The 19,806-nt window shown below is 45.2% G+C and overlaps 1 protein-coding gene across 50 annotated transcripts in view; it reads left to right on the plus strand.

The window, feature by feature from the left end:
• Window positions 1-19,806, plus strand: part of PCBP3 (poly(rC) binding protein 3) — a 281,196-nt gene that overhangs the window by 225,008 nt on the left and 36,382 nt on the right. For 9 of the 50 annotated variants that reach the window (XR_011433044.1, XR_011433043.1, XM_023630318.2 and 6 more), the window contains one exon: window positions 14,426-15,586. The exons of the other annotated variants lie outside the window; for them this stretch is intronic. Coding sequence is in view for 7 of the 9 variants with exons in the window: in XM_023630318.2 (XP_023486086.1) it covers window positions 15,571-15,586 (16 nt within the window). In the remaining 2 variants the exon portion in view is untranslated. The remainder of the gene's footprint in view (window positions 1-14,425; window positions 15,587-19,806) is intronic. 50 annotated transcript variants of the gene reach the window in all.

Raw genomic sequence — 19,806 nt, forward strand, 5'->3', positions numbered from 1 at the left:
CATGTTGTGTGTGTTGTGTTGTATTGTGTTATGTTGTGTTCTGGTGGGCCAGTGCTAGAACAGCTCTGTGCCTGTAATCTGCGTTTCCCTCATGGCTGATGAGGCTAACTGCCTTCTGACATATTTATTAGCCGTTTGGGATGTTGCCTGTTCAAGGCTTTAGCTCACTTTTCCATGAGCGATATGGAAGTATTTTCTGGCTAGGAGCCCTGTGTGATTAAATGAATTGTAAATATCTTCTCCCACTCTGTGGGCCGCTTTTTGCTCTCCTGACCGTGTCTGTTGACAAACAGAAGATCTTAATTCCAATGTGGTCCATCATATCGATCTTTTTGTAAACCATTGGAGCCTTGTTGTCTAAGCAGTCTGTCCTTCTCCCCACTTCATGGAGCTAGGACCCTATGTTGTCTTCTCATTCAGAGCCACAGTCCCCTGGAATTTATTTGGGGATGGAATTGATAAGGTAGGCTTCAGGTTATTTTTCTACTCGCTGATCGAGTTGACCCAGCACCATTTGTCAGGAGGACTGACCTCTGCTTTGCGAGCGTCCATACCAGTGCCCTTTTTCCTGACTTTCTGGTGTGTTCCATCACTCTGCTGTCTATTCCTATGCTCCTATCATGCAGACTAAGTTACTCTAGCTTTCTGGTAAATAGATCTTCTCACTTCATGCTTTTTCTTTGGGAAAGTCTTGGTTACTCTTGGCCTGATGCATTTTTCACATATGTTTTAAAATCAGCTTGTCTATGTAATTGAAACTGGAGGTCAATTTGGGGAGAATTACCAACTTATTGAGTATTCAAGTCCATGCATGTGATATATTTCTCTAGTTCTTAAGTCTTCTTTAATTTCTCTTAATAATGTTTTATAGTCTTCTTCATAGAGGTTTTACACACCTTTTGTTCGATTTATCCCAACTCTGATTTTTTTTATGTTCTCATAAATGGTATCTTTCATTAAGTTTTCATTTTCTAACTTTTGCTGGTGCAGAGATAGATAATTCCAGTCACCCAGTTAAACTCATCCCTTCTTATAATTATCTGTAGATTATTCTGAGTCTTGTGTGTCCGGTCATCATCTGTACCCATCTGTGTGGTGGGTGGCTCCTCCCTGCTGGCCTCTTGCCGTGTCATGGGGCACACACCCTGGAGAGTGCCCATCAGGGGCCCCTGATATTCAGGAGGCACAGACCCGCAGTGCAGTGCATGTGTCTCCAAGCGGGAGGTGTCAGGAGGGCTGTGCTGCGGGAGCTCTTGGTCCCAAAGCCAGTTATGAAACCCAAGTGGCCACAGTAATTCCGACTCAAGCATCTCTTTTCCCAGAACCCATAACTGGTTCCAGGGTCTCAGGAATCACTGTCAGGAACCACAGCTGGTCCAGCACCTGGGGAACTTGGAGTGTCTCTACCAAGGCTGCCCCCCAGGCTGTGCTGCGTGCCTGGCTCATTGTGATGTCCTGGGTGGATGGGCACTGCAGACACCTTAGTGGTCCGGTCAGGTCCCAGCATCATATTGCCATCCTTGGGAGTCCACAGTGGGGTCGGTAAGCACAGTTCTGTCCCTGCTGATGCTGTCACCACGGCATCCATCGAATTCCCTTGGGCTAAATCACACAACACCAGAAAGCTCATGTTGTTTGTCAGCTGGGCCTGGAGAGTGACGAGTTGGGCAGACCCCACCGGCAGGTGGACCTTGTGTGTTTCTGCCATTCCCTCTGACTTCCTTTGGCTCAGCACCCTCTCCTGGCTTCCCGCTGTGGTCTTGGATGTCTGCCAGCAAGGACCTAGGTGATGTCCACCATCCAGGGTGAGGACAGGAGGGAGGGATGTCCAATCCTCCCCCAGTGCAGTGGAAGCATGGGGACCATTCCCAGTCTCTTCCCTTCACATCTCATTGACCTGAGGCCCTAAGAAGATCTCCTTCACTTCCTTCCAGAAGAGGACCTCTGGGATCTCCAATCTACCTGGGATATACGTTTGAAGGGTGAGGTAGGAATTGAAGGTTGATTTTCAACCTTTTGGGTTGCCAACTGTCCAGGCTGCAGTCTAATTCCTCCACCAAACTTGAGACCCACTCAAGGGTGATGGCTGTGTTCCCTCGTTCTCTGCCCCAGTGCCAGGGACCTGGTAAGAAGTGAGTGTTCCTGTTGAATGTCCCTGCTGTGATCGGCACTGTGGCCAGAGAGTCTACGGGAAGATAAGACATATGCAGACAGACTGAGCATCTGCTGTATGCAAGTGCTAGGCACACAGAGAAAGCAGGGCTCCCTTACCTGCAGCCTCTGGGAAGGTCAAGTCCACACACAGCTCATCACACCAGGGGCTGGAGGGGGTGTCAGAGCCAGGGCCGGACCCAGGTCTCAGGGAGTCCTACCCTGTCTCCCCATGAAAGACGTTAATAGTCTTGAAATACATACTTGAAATAATTGAAACATTTGTAAGAGACACGCTCAGACGTAGATTATACCCTAGACGCTGGGCACTTTCCCCAAAGGTAGGACTGAGAAGTATCAGCATCCCTGGGGAAGCCTGCATGTTGCCATAGAGAAAAAAGCTCTGTACCATCCCAGACACAAGGCCAGTACACTACAGCCTCTAGAGCAGGGAGGGGAGGGGAGCAGGCCGCTGACTCCCAGCCCCATTGCATTTGTCTGTCTGGACACTTTAGCGACAAGCCAGCAGCCTGTGCAGAATGCTCACTGACGTAGGGGTTGCATAAGCCCTGAACATCTTTCTAATGCTAACCGTGACTGGCAAGAGCCTTACATTACAGAAATCTCCTCTCCTCTACATGGCCTCGAGGACATAACATGCATTGTGAGTCTCTCAAAGAGCATAAAGCAGCTAATAAGCTCTGTCGGGTTCTGCTTTCCTGGCCTCCTACAGCCTGATGGGGCACTGAGCTGTTAAACACGATAAATCAAGTCTATGCTTGTCCCCGAGGTTCTTCCCACAGTCGCCTCCCCAAGACAGCTGAGGCCTTGGGTGCAGCCTTGGACAAAGCACAGCTGATGGGGCCACAGCAGAGCTGTCGCCTGACCAGCACTCACTGCTGCTGCGTGGGCCTCAGGTGGCGGTGTTGCTGGCAGGACTTCTCCCTTCTCTGGGCAAGAAATCTCCTGTTGGAGAGAAGGGGCTAGGACGCTCACAGTGAGTGTGATTGCTGTTGTAAAGTCCACAGACAGCTGTATGACTTCTACTTTAATAGGCAAATCTATGTACCCTTCCCCCTAGAAGAAAAGTCTTACAATTCAGACATTAGATGCCACTTTCAAACCCCAGACTCCTTCCTCCAGGTCTGAAATGAATGTCATCATTGGTCTTTATATTTGACCAGAACGAACACAGAGTTTGCCTGGCTAGTGGTCAGGAACATGAGCTCTAGAACCAGCTGGTGGTCATTCTGTTTCTACATGTAAAACAGAGATGGCACTGCCCTCCTGAATTAGGACAGAGTGGATTTGCATGTGTAAAAGCATGTGCTGCTGTTGTAGCTACACATCTTATTATGACAATATTTATTCTACTAGAATTCTAATGATTTGAATATTCTTTTAAAAAAGAATGATTGGAAAATTTGTTTTATAAGAATTTCACTAAGCAGTACTGGACATAAACACATTTTGCCAATTTAATCAATATAAAAGATCAGATGAGGTTTTGGTTCTGGTTAAAGTGAAATAAGCTACACCTGCCAACTAACATCATAGGTAATGGTGAAAGACTAACGCTTTCCCCCTAAAATCATGAACATGACAAGGATGTCTGATCTCCCCACTCCTGTTGGAGAGAGTACTGCAAGTTTAGTCAATTCAATATGACAACAAAAGGAAATAAAAGGCATACAGATTTGGAAGGAAGAAATAAACCTGTCCTGTTTGCAGATGACGCAATTGTCTACATCAAAAATCCCGTTAAGGCTACAAAAAATACCTCCTAGAACTAATAAGCAAGTTCACTTGTTTAAAAATGCAAGGCCAGGGCCGGCCCAGTGGCCCAGTGGTTAAGTTCACGAGTTCCGCCTCGACAGCCCAGGGTTCACTGGTTGGGATCCTGGGTGCGGACCTATGCACTGCTTGTTAAGCCATGCTATGGCAGGCGTCCCACATGTAAAGTAGAGGAAGATGGGCACACATGTTAGCTCAGGGCCAGTCTTCCTCAGCAAAAAGAGGAGGATTGGCAGCAGATGTTAGCTCAAGGCTAATCTTCTGCGAAAAAAAAATGCAAGGCCTACATACAAAAATCATCTCTATTTCTATATGACATCAGTGCACAATCAGAAACCAAAATTCAAAATACAACACCACTTACAAGAACTCCAAAAAGCGGTATACTTGCTATACAGCTAACAAAATATGCACAGGTTTATATGCCGAAAACCACAAAATGCTGATGAGAGAAATGAAAGAAGACCAAATAAGAGACATCCTGTCTTCATAGATTGGGACAATCAGTATAATACAGATGCTAATGCTTCCCAAATAGATCTATAGATTTAATGCACTTCCTATCAAAATTCCAGCAGGAGTGTTTATAGATATAAACAAGGTGAATTTAAAATTTACATGAAAACACAAAGGAACTCGTTAACCCAAGAGAATTTTGAAAAAAGAATAAAGTTGGAGTAATTTTAAGACACTATAATGCTACAGTAATCAAGACATTGTGGACAGATGGGCACATATATAAATGAAACAGAATACAGCCGAGAATACACCCACACAGGTATAGACAATTGATTTTTGACAAAGATAAGAAAGCAATTTAACACAAAAAGGGTGGTCTTTTCAAGAGGTGGTGTTGAAACAATTGGATATCCATACACAAAAAACAAAACCAAGAAAAAATTCTTTGACTTAAATTTCATACCTTACACAAAAATTAAATAAAAAATGGATCAAATATCTAAATATAAAACTATAAACTATTTAGGAGAAAATACAGGAGAGTTAGTCACATCCATAAAAATGAAAATTTTAGACAAAAGCCATAAAAGATAAAATTGAGGAGTTGTACTTCATCACAATTAAAAACATTTGCTCTGTGAAAGACCCTATTAAGACGTGAAAAGACAAACCAGAGACTCAGAGAAAATCTTTGTCAATTGCATATCCCAAAAAGGGCTTGTATCCACAGTATATAGAGAACTCTTTAAACTCCACAGTAAGAAAACAAACAATCCAGTTAGAAAATGGACTAAACCCTTGAACGGACACTTCTCCAAACTGGATGATTGGATGGGAAATAAGTACATGAATAGATGTTCAGCATCATTAGCTGTTAGGAGAAAGCAAATTAAACCGCAATGAGATATCACTACCATCTATTCAAATGGGTAAAGAAAAAACACAATTCCAGGTGCTGACACGAATACGGAGCAACTGGGTCTGTCTTGTCCTAGTGGGAATAGAAAATGGTGTGTCTACTACAGCAAACAGTCTGACGGTTTCTTATAAAGTTAAATATGCACTTAACATTCAATCAGTAATCACAGTCTTGGGTATTTATCACAGAAAAATGAAAACTTATGTTCACACAAAAATATGCACTCTGTTTTTCCTGGCTGCTTTACTTGCAGTCGACATAAACTGGAATCAACCCAGGTGTCCTTCACAGGGTAGCTGGATACACAGATTGTGGTGCAGCCATACAGTGGAATGCTGCTCAGCAATAAAGAGAAATAAACTTTTGTTATGTACAACAATTTGGGTAAATCTCAAGAGCATTGTTATGCTGAGTGAAAAAAAAGCCAATCTCAAAAGATTACATTTGTTTGATTTGATTTATATAAAGTTCTTGAAATGACAGAATTATAGTGATGTAGAACGGATCAGTGACTGCCTGGGGTTGGGGTTGGGGAGAGTGAGTGACTGTAAAGGGGTAGCGTACAGGTGTCTCTTCACAGTGATCCTGCTTGTGGAGGTGGTTAGAGAAGTCGATACAAGTGGTAACATTTCATAGACTTATACACCAAAACAAGGAGTGCATGTAAAAGCTGGTCAGTTTAGTTAATAGTATTTTTACCAATGTCATTTACTGGTTTTGATAATGTACTGCAGTTATGTCAAATGGAACCTGGGTGAAGGGTACACAGAAACTTTCTGTAATATTTTTGCAACTACTCATGGATCTAAAATTATTTCAAAATTGTACACACACATCCATATACATATGCACATACACACATATAGAGTTGACAAGTATTAAATCTGCAAATATAAAAAAGTAGATTTTGGGGCCGGCCTAGTGGTGTAGCAGTTAAGTTCGTGCACTCCTCTTCGGCAGCCTGTGGTTCGCTGGTTCAGATCCTGGTTGCAGACCTACACACTGCTTGTTAAGCCATGTTGTGGCAGGTGTGCCACATATAAAATAGAGGAAGATGGGCATGGATGTTAGCTCAGGGCCAGTCTTCCTTAGCAAAAAGAGGATTAGCGGCAGATGTTAGCTTAAGGCTAATCTTCCTCAAAAAAAAAAAGTAAATTATGTAAACAGACCAATTAAAAGTGAGAGATTGAGTGGATAAAAAAAGCAAGATCAATCTTTGTGCAGTCAACAAGGCACCTACATGAAATATAATGCTATTGGTAGGTTAAAAGTTAAAGGATGGAAAAGATATGTGGTCACTAATCAGAAGAAAGCTGGAGTGGCCACATTAATATGAGATGAAGTAGGCTTCAGAACAAGGAAAATTACTAGGGATAAGGAAAGATGTCACATGAACATAAAATGATCAATTCACCAAGAAGACGTAACAGTTCCAAAGGTACATGCATCAAATAGCCTCAAAATACACAACACAAAACTGACAGAACAGAAAGGAAGAAATGACAAATTTGTGATTATCATTGAAGATTTCACCTCCACTCTCAGTGATTGATGGAACAAGTAGATGGAAAACCAGTGAGGACAGAGAAGAGCTAAACAGCACAACCCACCACCGAGATCTGCTTGACCCTCACAGGACACCATCCAACAACAGAAGGGCACACGTAGTCTTCATGTGCACATAGGACACTTGCCAAGGTAGACCAGACTCTTTGTAAAACAAGGAGTGTCTAACGAATTTAAAGCAATTGAAATCATTAAAAGTGTGTTTTCTGACCACAGTGGAGTTAAACTAGAAATCAATAACCAAAGATAACTAGAAAATTTCCAAATACTTGAAAATCAAAACAAGACACCTCTAAATAATGTGCTGGTCAGAGAGGAAGCATCAAAGGAAATTAGGAAATATTTTGAACTGAGAGAAAAAAATATATATATGTATATCAAAATCTGTAGGATACGAGTAAATCAGTGCATCTAGAGAAATTTATTGCATGAAATACTACCATCAGAAAAGGTCTCCAAACAGTAATCTAAGCTTCCACCTTAAGAAGCTAAAGGAAAAGAAAAAGAAAAGGAAGAGGAATAGCCAGCAGAAAGGAGGACACAATAAAATAAGACCAGAAACCAATGAAATCGAACACAGACCTAAGCCTTTTGAAACTGGACTAGCTCAAAGAGAGAAGACGCAATCCTGTATTTCAAGAAATGAGAAGAGCGGCTGGTGTTTGCGTCGTTTTAGGGGATGGGATGCGGTTCTGTTTTCACAGTATTCTTCCTTACCCTTTTATTGGCCTTAACAAGCCTTGTTGCTTTATGAGTGTTTCCTCTGCCCTCTACTGGTGGGTTTGCAAATCAGACTGAACCTGGGATGGAGGAGAGGAAGGTCATGTAGCCTGGACGTAGGACAGATCCTCAGCTGTCCCAGATCCTCAGCTGTCCCCGTGGGAGGCAAGGCCCTGTCTCTGGCTTTGCCTGTCGAGCTGTGCCTTCCCCCGCCCACGGCCAAGTGTGTTCCCCCAGGGGCCCTCAGACCCCAGCATGCCCTCAGTGACCAAGTGAATGAATAAGGAGATAAGTGGACTTGGCAGAATGGAAATAGAATCCTGGGTGTTTCATGAGTATCCGAGTTTAGAAATCACTAAATTCTGATTTCAGAATGTCCTGTGATGCCGTGGAAATGGAGCTGAGCTTAGTGCTCATTGTATATATCCAGTCAGTCTTTAAATATGTACTGAATTTGCTCCTGCACTCTTGTGGGCCTGGAATGGTGCCAGGAACTGGGGGTTCAGTGTTGAATGAAGGAGATAATGAACTATGTCCACAGTGTGACAGGGCCAGGGCTGTGGGGGAGAACAGGGTACAGGTGAGATGGGGTGCCAGCAATTAGGGGGTACAGTAGAGACCTGGTAGGGAGGGCCCTCAGCAGAAGCCCAGGCAGTGGGCAGTGGCAGGAGAACTCAGCCTGTCCCAGGAAGGGAGGCCAGTGGGGCTGGGCGAGGATCAGCAGAGCAGGAGCTGCAGACAGGCCTTGGGAGCAGTGCTCTGGGAGGGAAGAGCCTGGTCGAATTATAGGGGCAATGGAAGATGCTCAAGAGTTTCAGCAAGGGGATGACAGCCTGATTTGAGGTTCTGAAAGGTCACCGGTGACATGAGCCAAGATGTGCATCCTCCACGTCTTCCCAAGGAAGATCGCCCTGGCCAAGTGGCCAGCCGACAGCCACAGAGTGTGACTGTAGGGAGACCATGTCCTCTGAATACTGCATCCTGGCCTGGAGGGAGTCAGTGGAGAGTCCCAGCACCTCCCCAGGGCACTCAGGACAGACACCTCAAGTGCAGACTTGGACTCAGCACTTACAGGGAGAGCTGGGAGTCCTTTTCCTTTTGTTTGTGGTGTTTGGAGGCAAAATCACATTACCACCATAGACTGGGACAAGGAGACGTAGGCTGTGTGCAGTTCTCAGAGTCATGGGTACCCTTTGTGTGTCCCCAAATGTTCCATCCACACCCATGGTCCCCTGGGCCATGCAGGATGGTGGTGGCACATGGTATCCTCTGGCCAGGCCAGCCCTGTGTACAGAGGCCATCTCCAAGTGCCGCTGGGCTCCAGAGCAACCTGCATCTCCCCTGGATAGGCTGAGGCCAAGTTGTAACTAGAGGTTCTGGAGCCACACCCCACTGCATGCCCAGCACCTGCGCGCCCTCTTCACCAGGGAGACACCTGTGAGTGTGTGGGTGGGGGAGTGTGTGAGTGAGTGTGAATGAATGTGTGTCTGAGTGGATGAGTAGGTAGGTGAGTGAGTGTGAGTGGGTGAGCAAGTGAGTGGGTGTGGGAGTGAGTAGGTGGGTGAGCGGGTGGGTGAAGGAATGGCGTGGGGCCTCTGATCCAGCATCAAAGCCAGGAACTAGGTCAAAATGCTTTCCCTCAAAAGGAGAGGGTGATTTTTGCTATCTGAGTTTTATTTTTTTTTAAATTTTTATTTTATTTTTTTTATAATTTCAGTGTCATCATACAGTCAAGAGGATTATTTTGTTTGAATTGTCTAAGGAAACATTTGGCTCCCTTATTCTCTTGTGAATTGAGAGTTGCCTGGTAAAATCTCAGGTTGTGGTGGCTGCTTTTTTTGATTAAATTTTGTATTTCAGGTAACTGTAGATTCCTATGCAGTTGCAAGAAATAATACAGAGAGAGTCCATGCACCTTTTACTCAGTGTCCCCCGATGGTAACATCTTGCAAAACTACAGTATGAATATCACAACCAGGAGGTTGACACTGATACAGAGAAGACACAGAATATTGTATCCCCACAAGAATCCCCATGCTGTCGTTTCACAGCCACAAGCATTTCCCTCCTGTCACTAGCCCCCCTCACCACTGTAAACCAATAGTTTGTTCTCTATTTCTATAATTTTATCATTTCAAAAATGTTATATAAATGGGATCATACAATGTGTAACCTTTGGGAATTAACTTTTTTCACCCGGCCTAAATCTCTGGAGATTCATCCAGGTTGTTGAGTGCATCAGTGATTATTTTATGGCTGAGTAGTGTTCTATGGGGTGTTCGTTTCCTACTGGGGCTTCACATGACAGGGATGTGCCAGGACTGTTTAACCAATCACTGGTTGAAGGTGTTTTGCTGTTTGGGGCAGTTACAGGTAAAGCCACTGTGAGCGTCATGTACAGGTCTCTATGAGGACATAAATTTTTATCTCTCTGGAATAAATGCCAGGGTGCAATCGCTAGGTTGTAGGGCAGTTGCATGTTTAGTTTTTTAAGAAGCTGCCAAACCGTTTCCTAGAGTGGCTGCACCATTTTGCATTCCTGCCAGCAGTGTCTGAGAGATCCAGTTTTTCCGCATCCTCCGAGCATTTGGGGTTGTCACTATTTTTATTTTAGCTGTTCTCATAGGTGTGTGGTGGCGTCTCATGTGGTTTTAAGTTGCATTTCCATAATGGCTCATGATGTGGAACATCTTTTCATGTGCTTATTGGCCATCTGTATACCCTCTTTGGTGAAATGTCCATGTCTTTTGCCTATTTTCTAATTGGATTGTTTGTTTTTTTACTGTTGAGTTTGATGAGTCTTTATACATCTCAGGAACTAGTTCTTTGCCAGATGCATGGTTTGCTCATGTTTTCTCCCAGTCTAAGTTTGTCTTTTCATCCTCTTAATATGGTTTTTTGCAAAGCAAAGGTTTTTAATTTTCAAACATCCAATTTATCACTTTTCCTTTTGTATATCATGCTTTTAGCATCAAGTCCAAGAACTCTGCCTTGTCCTGGATCCTCAGGATTTTTTCCCTAAAAGTTTTATAGCTCTACTGATTTTTGTATCAGGAAAATACTAGCTTCGTAAGATGAATTGGAACATGTTTCTCTTTTCTTCTATTTTCTGAACGAAATTATGTAGAATTGGTGTTACTTCTTCATAAAACTCTTGGTTGATTTCTCTAATGAAACCATCTGGGTCTGGAGATTTCTTTTGGGGGAGTTTTTAAATTATGAATTCAGTTTCCTTAATGGCTACATAGGGCTATTCAGATGATCTCTTTCATAGTGGGTGAGCGTGGCTGTTCCTCTTTCTCAAGGGACAGCCGGCTTTCTGAGTCGCTTCATCTGTGTGGAGCTCTCCTTCATCATCCCTTTGAGGTGTGCATAGCTCCAGTTTCTTTCCTCACACTATTCAGTCTTCTCTCTGTTTTCTTTGTCAGTCTTGCTAGAAGTTTATCAATTTTATTGATCTTTTCAAAGAGTCAGCTCTTTATTTCATTGATTTTCTCTAGTTTTTCTGTTTTCAACTTCAATGATTTCTTTCTTATTTCCTTTCTTCTTTTTGTTTGAATTTATTTTGTTCCTCTTTTTCTAGACTCTTAATATGAGAGCTTAGATGATTGATTTGAGACTTTTTCTCTTTTCTAATATATGTATTTTGTGCTGTAAATTTCCCTATAGGCACTGCTTTAGTTATGTCCCACAATTTTTGATATGTTGCATTTTTATTTTCATTTGGGTCAGTGTATTTTTTTTTGTAACCCTTGAGAGTTCCTGTTTGACCCACGGACTGTTTAGGTGGGTGTTGTTTTAGTTTCCAAGTGCTTGGAAATTTTCCTGTTGTCTTTCTGTTAATAATTTCTAGTTTGATTCAGTTGTGATCAGAAGATACACTATATGATTTTGATTCTTCTAAATTTGTTGAGGTTTGTTTTGTGGCCCAGGATATGGTCTGTATTGGCATACGTTCTGTGGTGCCTGAGAGCCATGTGTTCTGCTGTTCATGGCTGGAGTGGGCCACACTTGTTGATGGGTCCTATGGCTGGTGGTGTGAGTTCTGTCTCCCTGCCCCACCCTCTGCCTGGCCTCGGGCGCATGCTCGTGAGTCTCCCATCCCTCATGAAAGGAGGCACAGCCCCCACTTCCTCGTCCTATTACCTCCCACAGTCTGCACCTCTCCCAGCTCACTGCCTCCTCCCAATTTCTTTCACAAAGGAGAAGAGCAGGCCCTGAGTACTGGGTCACTGAGTCATGTGATTAGTTGGTTACTGTCACTGGCAGCCTACCGGAATTCCTAATGGATAGTGTGGGGAAAGAGTTGGGGTGGGAATTAGGACCAGTGGTTCCCAAATGTGGCTTTGCTCAAGAGAAATCTGGAGAACCTTAAAATGTAGCTTCCAGTGCCACCCGGGTCTGCTGGATCAGGCTCTGAGCAGCAGCACGTGCCGTCCAGGTGACTCCAATGCTGAGGACTCCCTACTCTGTCACCACAGGACAGCCAGGCGAGCACTGGGACACCAGGTGAGCACTGGGACAAAGTAGGGCAGGGCCTCCTTTGCCAGACTTGAATCTTGCAGCTGTACCTCCCCACCCTCCTGGGACAGGACCACCTGGGGGCAGCTCTGGGAGGCTGGGAGGCTGGGAGGCAGGGCTAACAATCTTCTCAGAGCTTCCCCCAGGAGCACTCACAGTCCCCAAGTGCTGCTGCTGGAGGACTCTCCCCAGCCGTGACTAACTCCTGGAGGGCTCCACGCCTTGAGGGGTCTCCCACGTGAGCCCTGCTGGGGGGTGGCAGGCCGCTGAGCCCTCCTGTTTGTTCCTCTGGTTCCTGTATGCCGTTCACTGTTTGCATAATGATTCTTTGACAGCCTCGCCCCTCCCTCAGGAAGGAAGGGGTCCTGTTTATCTGTCTTGGTAAGACAGCACAGTGCTTGGAGCTTAGTAGTTGCCAAGGAAATATTTGTTGAATTAACAAAGTTATTAATTACCAATTACCTACGAGGCGAATTGCAGTCTGCTTCTTGCATTTATGTGTTCCTGGAGGAAGGAGCTGAGGCAGGAGCACCTCACTGGCTCTGGCCCTGGTCTCTGACCCCCGTGCCACATGGGGCAGGTGGTGTGGCTCCACAGCCCCGTCTCCCAGGAGGGACCATGAGCAGGCATTCTCTGGCATCCTCCCTGATGCAAGGGCCTGCTCAGCAGCAGAACTTTCCTGTGGAGAGTCTGGGTATTCAGCGTCACGTGTGACTTCACCCTCCGGCTGCCCACTGAAGCCCACTGCAGCAGTTCACACAGAACTGCCCATTGAGGCTGACTTCTTAAAGCCATCATTAGTTTTAAGTGAATTTTAAATGAATGTATTTTACACATGTAGACAGAATCTATAGGTGATGATTCTGAAGTTTGCACCTCAGATAGTCCGTACATGCTTGCTTCCTGGGTCGGCTTCGTCTGTGGAGACGAAGAGCGATGGCGGGTGAGGGGCAGATGCAGCCAGGAAGGCGCATACGGCCTGCAAGGAGCCACCCTGTCAGATGCAAGCCCCCTAGAGCTGCCAGCACTGACCCCAACGCCCTCTGTCTGTTTCTTTTGACTAGAGAAGAATCATCAAGTCACGTAAAGCCTGGGGTATCTTTAGACATTGTAAGGACTTTCCTTGTGGTCCACCTCCCTCCTGATGCCTCACTTGCAAAGACGTGGCCCAGATCTGAATGTGGGAATCTGAGCATCTGGTGCTTGGCAGGCCTTGCTCAGAGGGGCTCCCCCAGCTTCAGACTGGCTTTCAGAAGAGCTAAGGAGCAGAAAATCAGGTCATTATTGTACACAGACTCAGCATTCTCAACAGGCAGTGTGGCAAATGTGGGGACTCCGTCTGCTCAACCCAGTGTCACATCAACCCCTTCCCCCTTAATTTCCCAGTGCCCCACAGCCATCTTTTCCCTCCCTCCTTCCAAACCCTACTCTTGAGAAAGGATTTGCAGTGGTGCTGACAGACCTCACTCTCTTTTGCTCGCTTGGTAATTTTGAACAATCTATATCTTAGTTCCCCACCACAGTGCCTGTGGCAGGACTTTGAAATAGCTACAAATACGTGTGGCTGTAAGTGTTCCTCAGCTTTGGGTGTACATCTGTCTGTGGTGTCCTCGAGGGAAGAACATTTAACTTCATGGAGATTTCATCTAGACGCAGGGGATTACAGTGTCACAAAACCTGCCTCTATCCCTCCAGATTCTCTCCAACCTGGCGTTAGAGGGCAAATGCCTTTGAAAACCAGGAGGAGTTCTTACGAGTCAGTGTAGCACATAGAAGCTATTTCTGCCCTGCCAGGGAGTTGAGACCTGCTCCAACCAGTGGATCCTTTGCTTAGCAGAGGCTCAACATAGAGCAGTGGGGTGCCATGCCGAGTCTGGGCCACATGACCTGGCACCTCTGACCTCAGTGCATGGCCCACAGAAGGTCAGCCAGAATCCTTCCTGAGGACATTACAGACAGGAATTGAGTGTGGCCCTGCCCAGGGGTGGGAGACACAGGCTGTGGGTCTCAGGAGCTGCTGCAGTGGCCACATCCCCAGGCTTTCTCCACAGGAGAGAACGGACAACTGGAGACCTGGGGAGAGAACACACTGGGGGCTCCCATCCCCAGTTCTTGTTCCTGCAGCCCAGCTACACCCTACACCTTCCCTTACTTTGAGTTTCAAGTTTTCCCTCAGCAATAGGAGGTGACATATATCTGTTCAACAGAGTACTGAACAAAGTACTTTGAAATGGATTTCTGTCTCCCATGTACTTAGAAACCAAGTCATTTTCAGGTTTAACTATTTCATTACAGATCAAACTGAATTGAGTAGGGCCCTGTTTCTGCCATTGCACCCCAGCGTGTGCCAGCCCACAGGACTGTAAAGAGGGCAACAGGACTTGAAGAAGTGACTTGGCCTTCAGGTTTGTGTGAGGCAGTGCTTTGGTCTCCTTCATTCTTGGCTTGTAAGAGCACCAGCCATGCGGGCCCTGGGAGAACAGGTCTGACCAAGGACTGTGGAGTGCTTGCTCTGTGATCCACAGAGAAGGAGCTGTTGTCAAAGGCACCAGTGGCCTGTGCTCTCCCAGCTCAGTGTTCCCTTCCTTGACCTAGACTCAGAAACAACAACCATTATACAACTGGGGTACACAGACATTAAAATTATTATTATAACTGAAAATCACATGTTCAAGAAGCAAGAGGAAAGACTGAGCACATGGAAGATACAAAAAAAGACCCTGCTCAAATTTCTAGAGATGAAAACAACAATGTCTGACATGAAGAATCTACTGGATGAGATTAACCACAGATTGGGCATTGCAGAATAACAGTAAACTTAAGGACAGAAATAGAGCCTATCAAAATGAAACACGGAGACAAAAGGCAGAAAAAAATGAGCAGAGCATCAGCAAGCTGTGGCACAACTTCGAGCAGTCAAGAGATGTGTGTTTGGAGGCCTGAAAGTGGGGGAGTAGCAGGGACAGGAAATAAATTTGAAAAAGCAATGACTGCAATTGTCCAAATTTTATGAAAGCTCTCTGGCCACAGATCCAAGAAGCTCAGTGAAGCCCCAAGCACAAAAAACATGCATGTAGCTACAAGGCACATCATAGTTAAACTGCTCAAAACTACTGATTAAGAGAAAAATCTTTAAGAATCCTAGGGAAGAAGACATATTGCAGATAGAGGAACAAAGATGAGAATGCAGCAGACTTGTCTTTGGAGACAGTGCTCATGAGGGAGGAGGAGCAGCATCTCCCCAGAACTGAAAGAAAACACTGTCAGCCTGGAACTCTATGCCAGGCGGAATAGCCTTAAAGACTGAAGGTGAAATAAAGACTGATGCACAAAAGCTGAGAGAATTCATCACCAGCAGACCTGCTCTACAAAAATATCATGGGAATTTATTCAGGTAGAAGAAAAGTGATGCAGGTGGAAATCTGAATCTACACAAAGGAATGAAGAGCTACATGAGTAAGTATGAAAGACATTTTTTATTATTATCTAAATCCCTTTAAAAACAACTAACTTTAAATTAAAAATAATAATGTACCTAGGGTTTATATCATAGGTAGAACTAAAACGTATACAGTGGTAGTGCAGAGGCTGAGAGGAGGACGGGAGGCACACTGCTGTTGGTCCTCACGCTCGATGAGAAGAGGCTTGAGATGACTCCACAACGTGCTGGAGTGAGTTACCGGTGTGCACCTAAACCCTGACGCCGCCACCCCAACACCAGAGTCATGACCAATAAGTGAACAAAGGAGATAAAGTGGAGTCATACTATGTATGCAGTTAACCCAAAAGATGGCAGAGAAAAAACAATAGTAATGGGGGAACACAGAACAGATGCTAAAGATAGGAAAAAAACAGTAGGTGATAGACTTAAACTCAGCTCTGTCAACAATCACTGTAAATGGTCTAAACACCCCCAATTAAAAGGCAGAGATTGTCAAGTAAATAAAAAAGCAAGTTCCAACTGTATGCTGCCTTTAAGAAACTGACTTTAAATATAAGGACACAAATAAGTTAAAAATAAAAGGTGGAAGAAGATAAACCATGCTAACACTAATCAAAAGAAAGCTGGGGTAGCTATATGAATAACGGACAAAGTAAATTTCACAGCAGAATATTACCAGAGGTAAAGAATGATCTTTCATAATGATAAAGGGGTTGGTTCATCAACAGCACGTAACAGTGCTAAATGTTATGATACTAATAATGGAGCTTAAAGATACACGAAGCAAAAAATGATAGAACTGTAGGTAAAACAGACAGATCCACAATTATAGTCAGAGATTTCAACATCCCTCTCTCAATATTTGATAGAATAAACAGACAGAAAAGTGTAAGACTATAGGAGACTTGAAAGTATTACTAACCAACTTGCTCTAATTGATATTTGTAGAACATTCCACCCAAAAGCACAAGAATGCACATTTACCAAGATTCTCATCCATAAACAAGTCCTAATAAATTTAAAATATCTAAAGTATACCAAATACGTTCTCTAATCATAATAATAGAATGAAATTAGAGATCAACAAAAGAAAGATATCTAGAAAATCTCCAAATATTTGAAAGCTCAGTAACACACTTCAAAATATCTCATGAATTAAGAAATCAAAAGGGAAATTTCAAAGTATTTTGAAATGAGTGGAAAAAAAGCATAAATATCAAAATTTGTGGGATGCAGCTAAAACCATGTGTAGAGAGAAATTTATAGACTTAAACATCTGTATTGGGTAAGAAGTAAGGTTTTAAATCCGCGCCATCAGCTTCTGCCTTAAGAAACTAGAAAAAGATGAAAAAATTAAACCCTGCATCCAGGTGCTGGAATTTGCTAATGAATGGGATAGGGGCAGAGAAGGGAGTCATTGTGCTCTGAGATTTGGGCTTGAGCAGTTGTATGGCAGAAGTGCTGAGACAGACAGACTGATGACTGGGAAGACTGGGGTGGATTGCATATGTTGAATGTGAGAAATCGAGGTGGCTGTGGGAGTCTGGTGCAGGGCATATTCTGACTGAGGCACATCTGTGGATGGTGTCAGCACAAAGTAGCATTGAAACCACACACTGGATGGGCTTCACCTGGTGAATGCAGATGGGTGAGAAGGGGAGGGCCCCTCCCGGGCTCTAGGGAGATGTGCCTGTTTCCCCTGTCCTTCCCATTAAGTGAATTAAAATATGTTAACTCCCCAGCACTAAAGAGAATAGAAGAAGGGGTCCTTGCTGGCAAGAGAGATCTGCCAGTCTCTGGAACACCAAGTGTGGGGGAAGAGTGAGTCACAGAAAGGTTTTCTCTGATGAATTGGCCATCTGACCTGGTTTGGGGTGACTATGACAGGAGTCCGGCTGCTGCTTCCTGCTGAATACCACGAGTGCGCCTGTGCATTCCCTCATAGCCCACAAAGCTGCCCCCAGTGGACACTGCTGCAGGGCAGCCCCTGAGACAAGAGCAAGGCCTGGCACTCAGGTGTTACGTCTGACAAGCAGGTGTCCCAGGGCCTGGCAGGGACAGCCAGAGGATGGCCTCGTGCCTGCTGCAGGCCCATGATCCTGGGGGAGATGCCTGTCTGCTGTTGGCACAGGGTGGATTCTTCAGGGTCAAGGCTACTAACTCACAGGTGACCTTGACGGGGACTGCTCCTTGTTCTCACCCGTCTACCAAGGGCACTGTGATGCTCGCTCTTGGCTGCATGATGAAGGAAGAAAGGCACTGGCCTGTGCAGCAGCTCACTGGTCTGTATGACTGATGGCAGTCGACAGCCTGGAGCCTGAAGCACCCCTGGCACTCGCTGACCCACTTTCTCCACTGTGGACTGGAAACATTTACATAACAGATGGCCGCAGGGCCCTGCTGTCTCCCTGACACAGGAGATGTTCCTAATTAAAAAGGAGGCGCAGCGCCCCTGCCTGGCTACCACAAGATCCCATTCATTGGTGCTGATAACTTGGCCTTAGCATATACTCGAATCTTTAAAAAGGGCTTTGTGGGGTTTGATGTGGGTGTCAGTGTAGGAAGGAGCATTTGAGCTAGATCGACTCCTCTTCTTTCTGGGCTCTTTCTTCCTGAGTGCCCTACTTAGAAACAAAGTTCTGATATGTTCACGCACATGGCACTGTCCAGCAGAACTCTCTGTGGTGGTAGAAATGCAGCCACCAGCCACATGAGACTGTTTATTCAACACTTAAAATGTGGCCAGTGAATGTTTTATTTTAAATATAAATGGCCATAAGTGGTTAGTGACTACTGCATTGGACAATGAAGTCAGAGAACATTAATATTTAAGGATGATTTTTAAAAATTCTCTTTGCTATGAATTATACCCTCACATTAAATCTTTGTTATTCAAAAGTATCATTTTATCACAAATAATTAGAACTAATAGTTTGGATTCATTAAAGTACCTGTAAATACGTTTTTAAAAATGCGTGTGTGGAACAACACGTTGTTTCCTATTGCGGAAGTGTACCAGGAGCCGTCTTTTTTGTACGTGCCCATCAGCCTCCAGTGGTTGCCCTTCACAGGCGTCTCCTCGCACACATCACAGAGGTACTTGGAATGTGTTTTGTTTCTATACTTTATTTTTGTGTTTTCCTTTTAGCATATTTTTCAGCAGAAATATTTTGATGAGGAAAAAAAAATTTTTTGGCCCAAAGATACCTATAAGGTTAAAGGAAAATCTTGCTTTTTTAAGCTATGGTCTCTCCTGTGTGTAGACAGAGCCTCTCATCTTTAAAGCTTAAATCAAAGGGCCAGTGTCCAGACACCTTGTTGCGGGGTGGTGCATATGCAGGCTTCACAGGACTTGTGTTCCTGAAGGGTTTAGGCAGCCAGCAGGCAGTGCAATATTTTCATTAGTGAAGGACTAAGTCAGGGGTTGTGTATGAGGAAATTATTAGAACAATTTCTGAGGAAGGAAGGGGGCAGAAGTCGAACAGGATTTGGAAGTGAGGAAGGGGAAAGAGTTGGGAGAATCTACTATTAAGGACCGTGACTCTTAGTCACGAGCCGGCGTTTGGTTCCGCTCATGGCCCCAGCAGCTCTGCCCACTCAGGTGTACACCTGGGCAGGTGCCTGTGCTCCTGGAGGCCTGTGGTGCTCTCAGTCCTGCAGGGTTGGCCCGGGGCCCTTCCTGGCCCTCTCTTGGGACCCCTGGGCCCCAGACCCATACCAGGTTATCCGGAATCTTCCCCAGCCAGGACTTCCCTTTCTGTCCACCAGGCGGCACCATGCTGTCAGAACCCTGTGGCTACCACTCCGCGGCTCTCCAAGGCTGACAGGTCCCCTGCTCCCATGGGGGCTGCTCATGCCTGTGTCCCATCCTGCCCTTGTTTCCCCCTCCTCTCTGTCGCCCCACAGGACTCCCACACACCCAGGCAGATGGCTCTCCAGCCCCCACTGGTGCACCGCACTGACACGAGTGTGAGTCGGCCTGCTTTTACTCCAGGAAAGACCACCCAAACACTCCACTTCCTTATGACCCCTGTTACCCTCAGTTACACCTCCCAGGCCTGGGTCAGGGTCTGGTGCCCCCCTGGCCATGCCCCTACTACCTGGGATCTGCACACGCCTGTGGTTCCCTTGGATCTCCTGGTCTATTCTGAGACTTCCCTCCTGACCCTACTCCCCAGCCTCACCTGGCATTCACATTTAATCCTCGCTGGTGCCTGTCTTATGCGACCACTCC

Source organism: Equus caballus, chromosome 26 (genome assembly GCF_041296265.1).
Source record: "Equus caballus isolate H_3958 breed thoroughbred chromosome 26, TB-T2T, whole genome shotgun sequence".
NCBI lineage: Eukaryota > Metazoa > Chordata > Mammalia > Perissodactyla > Equidae > Equus > Equus caballus.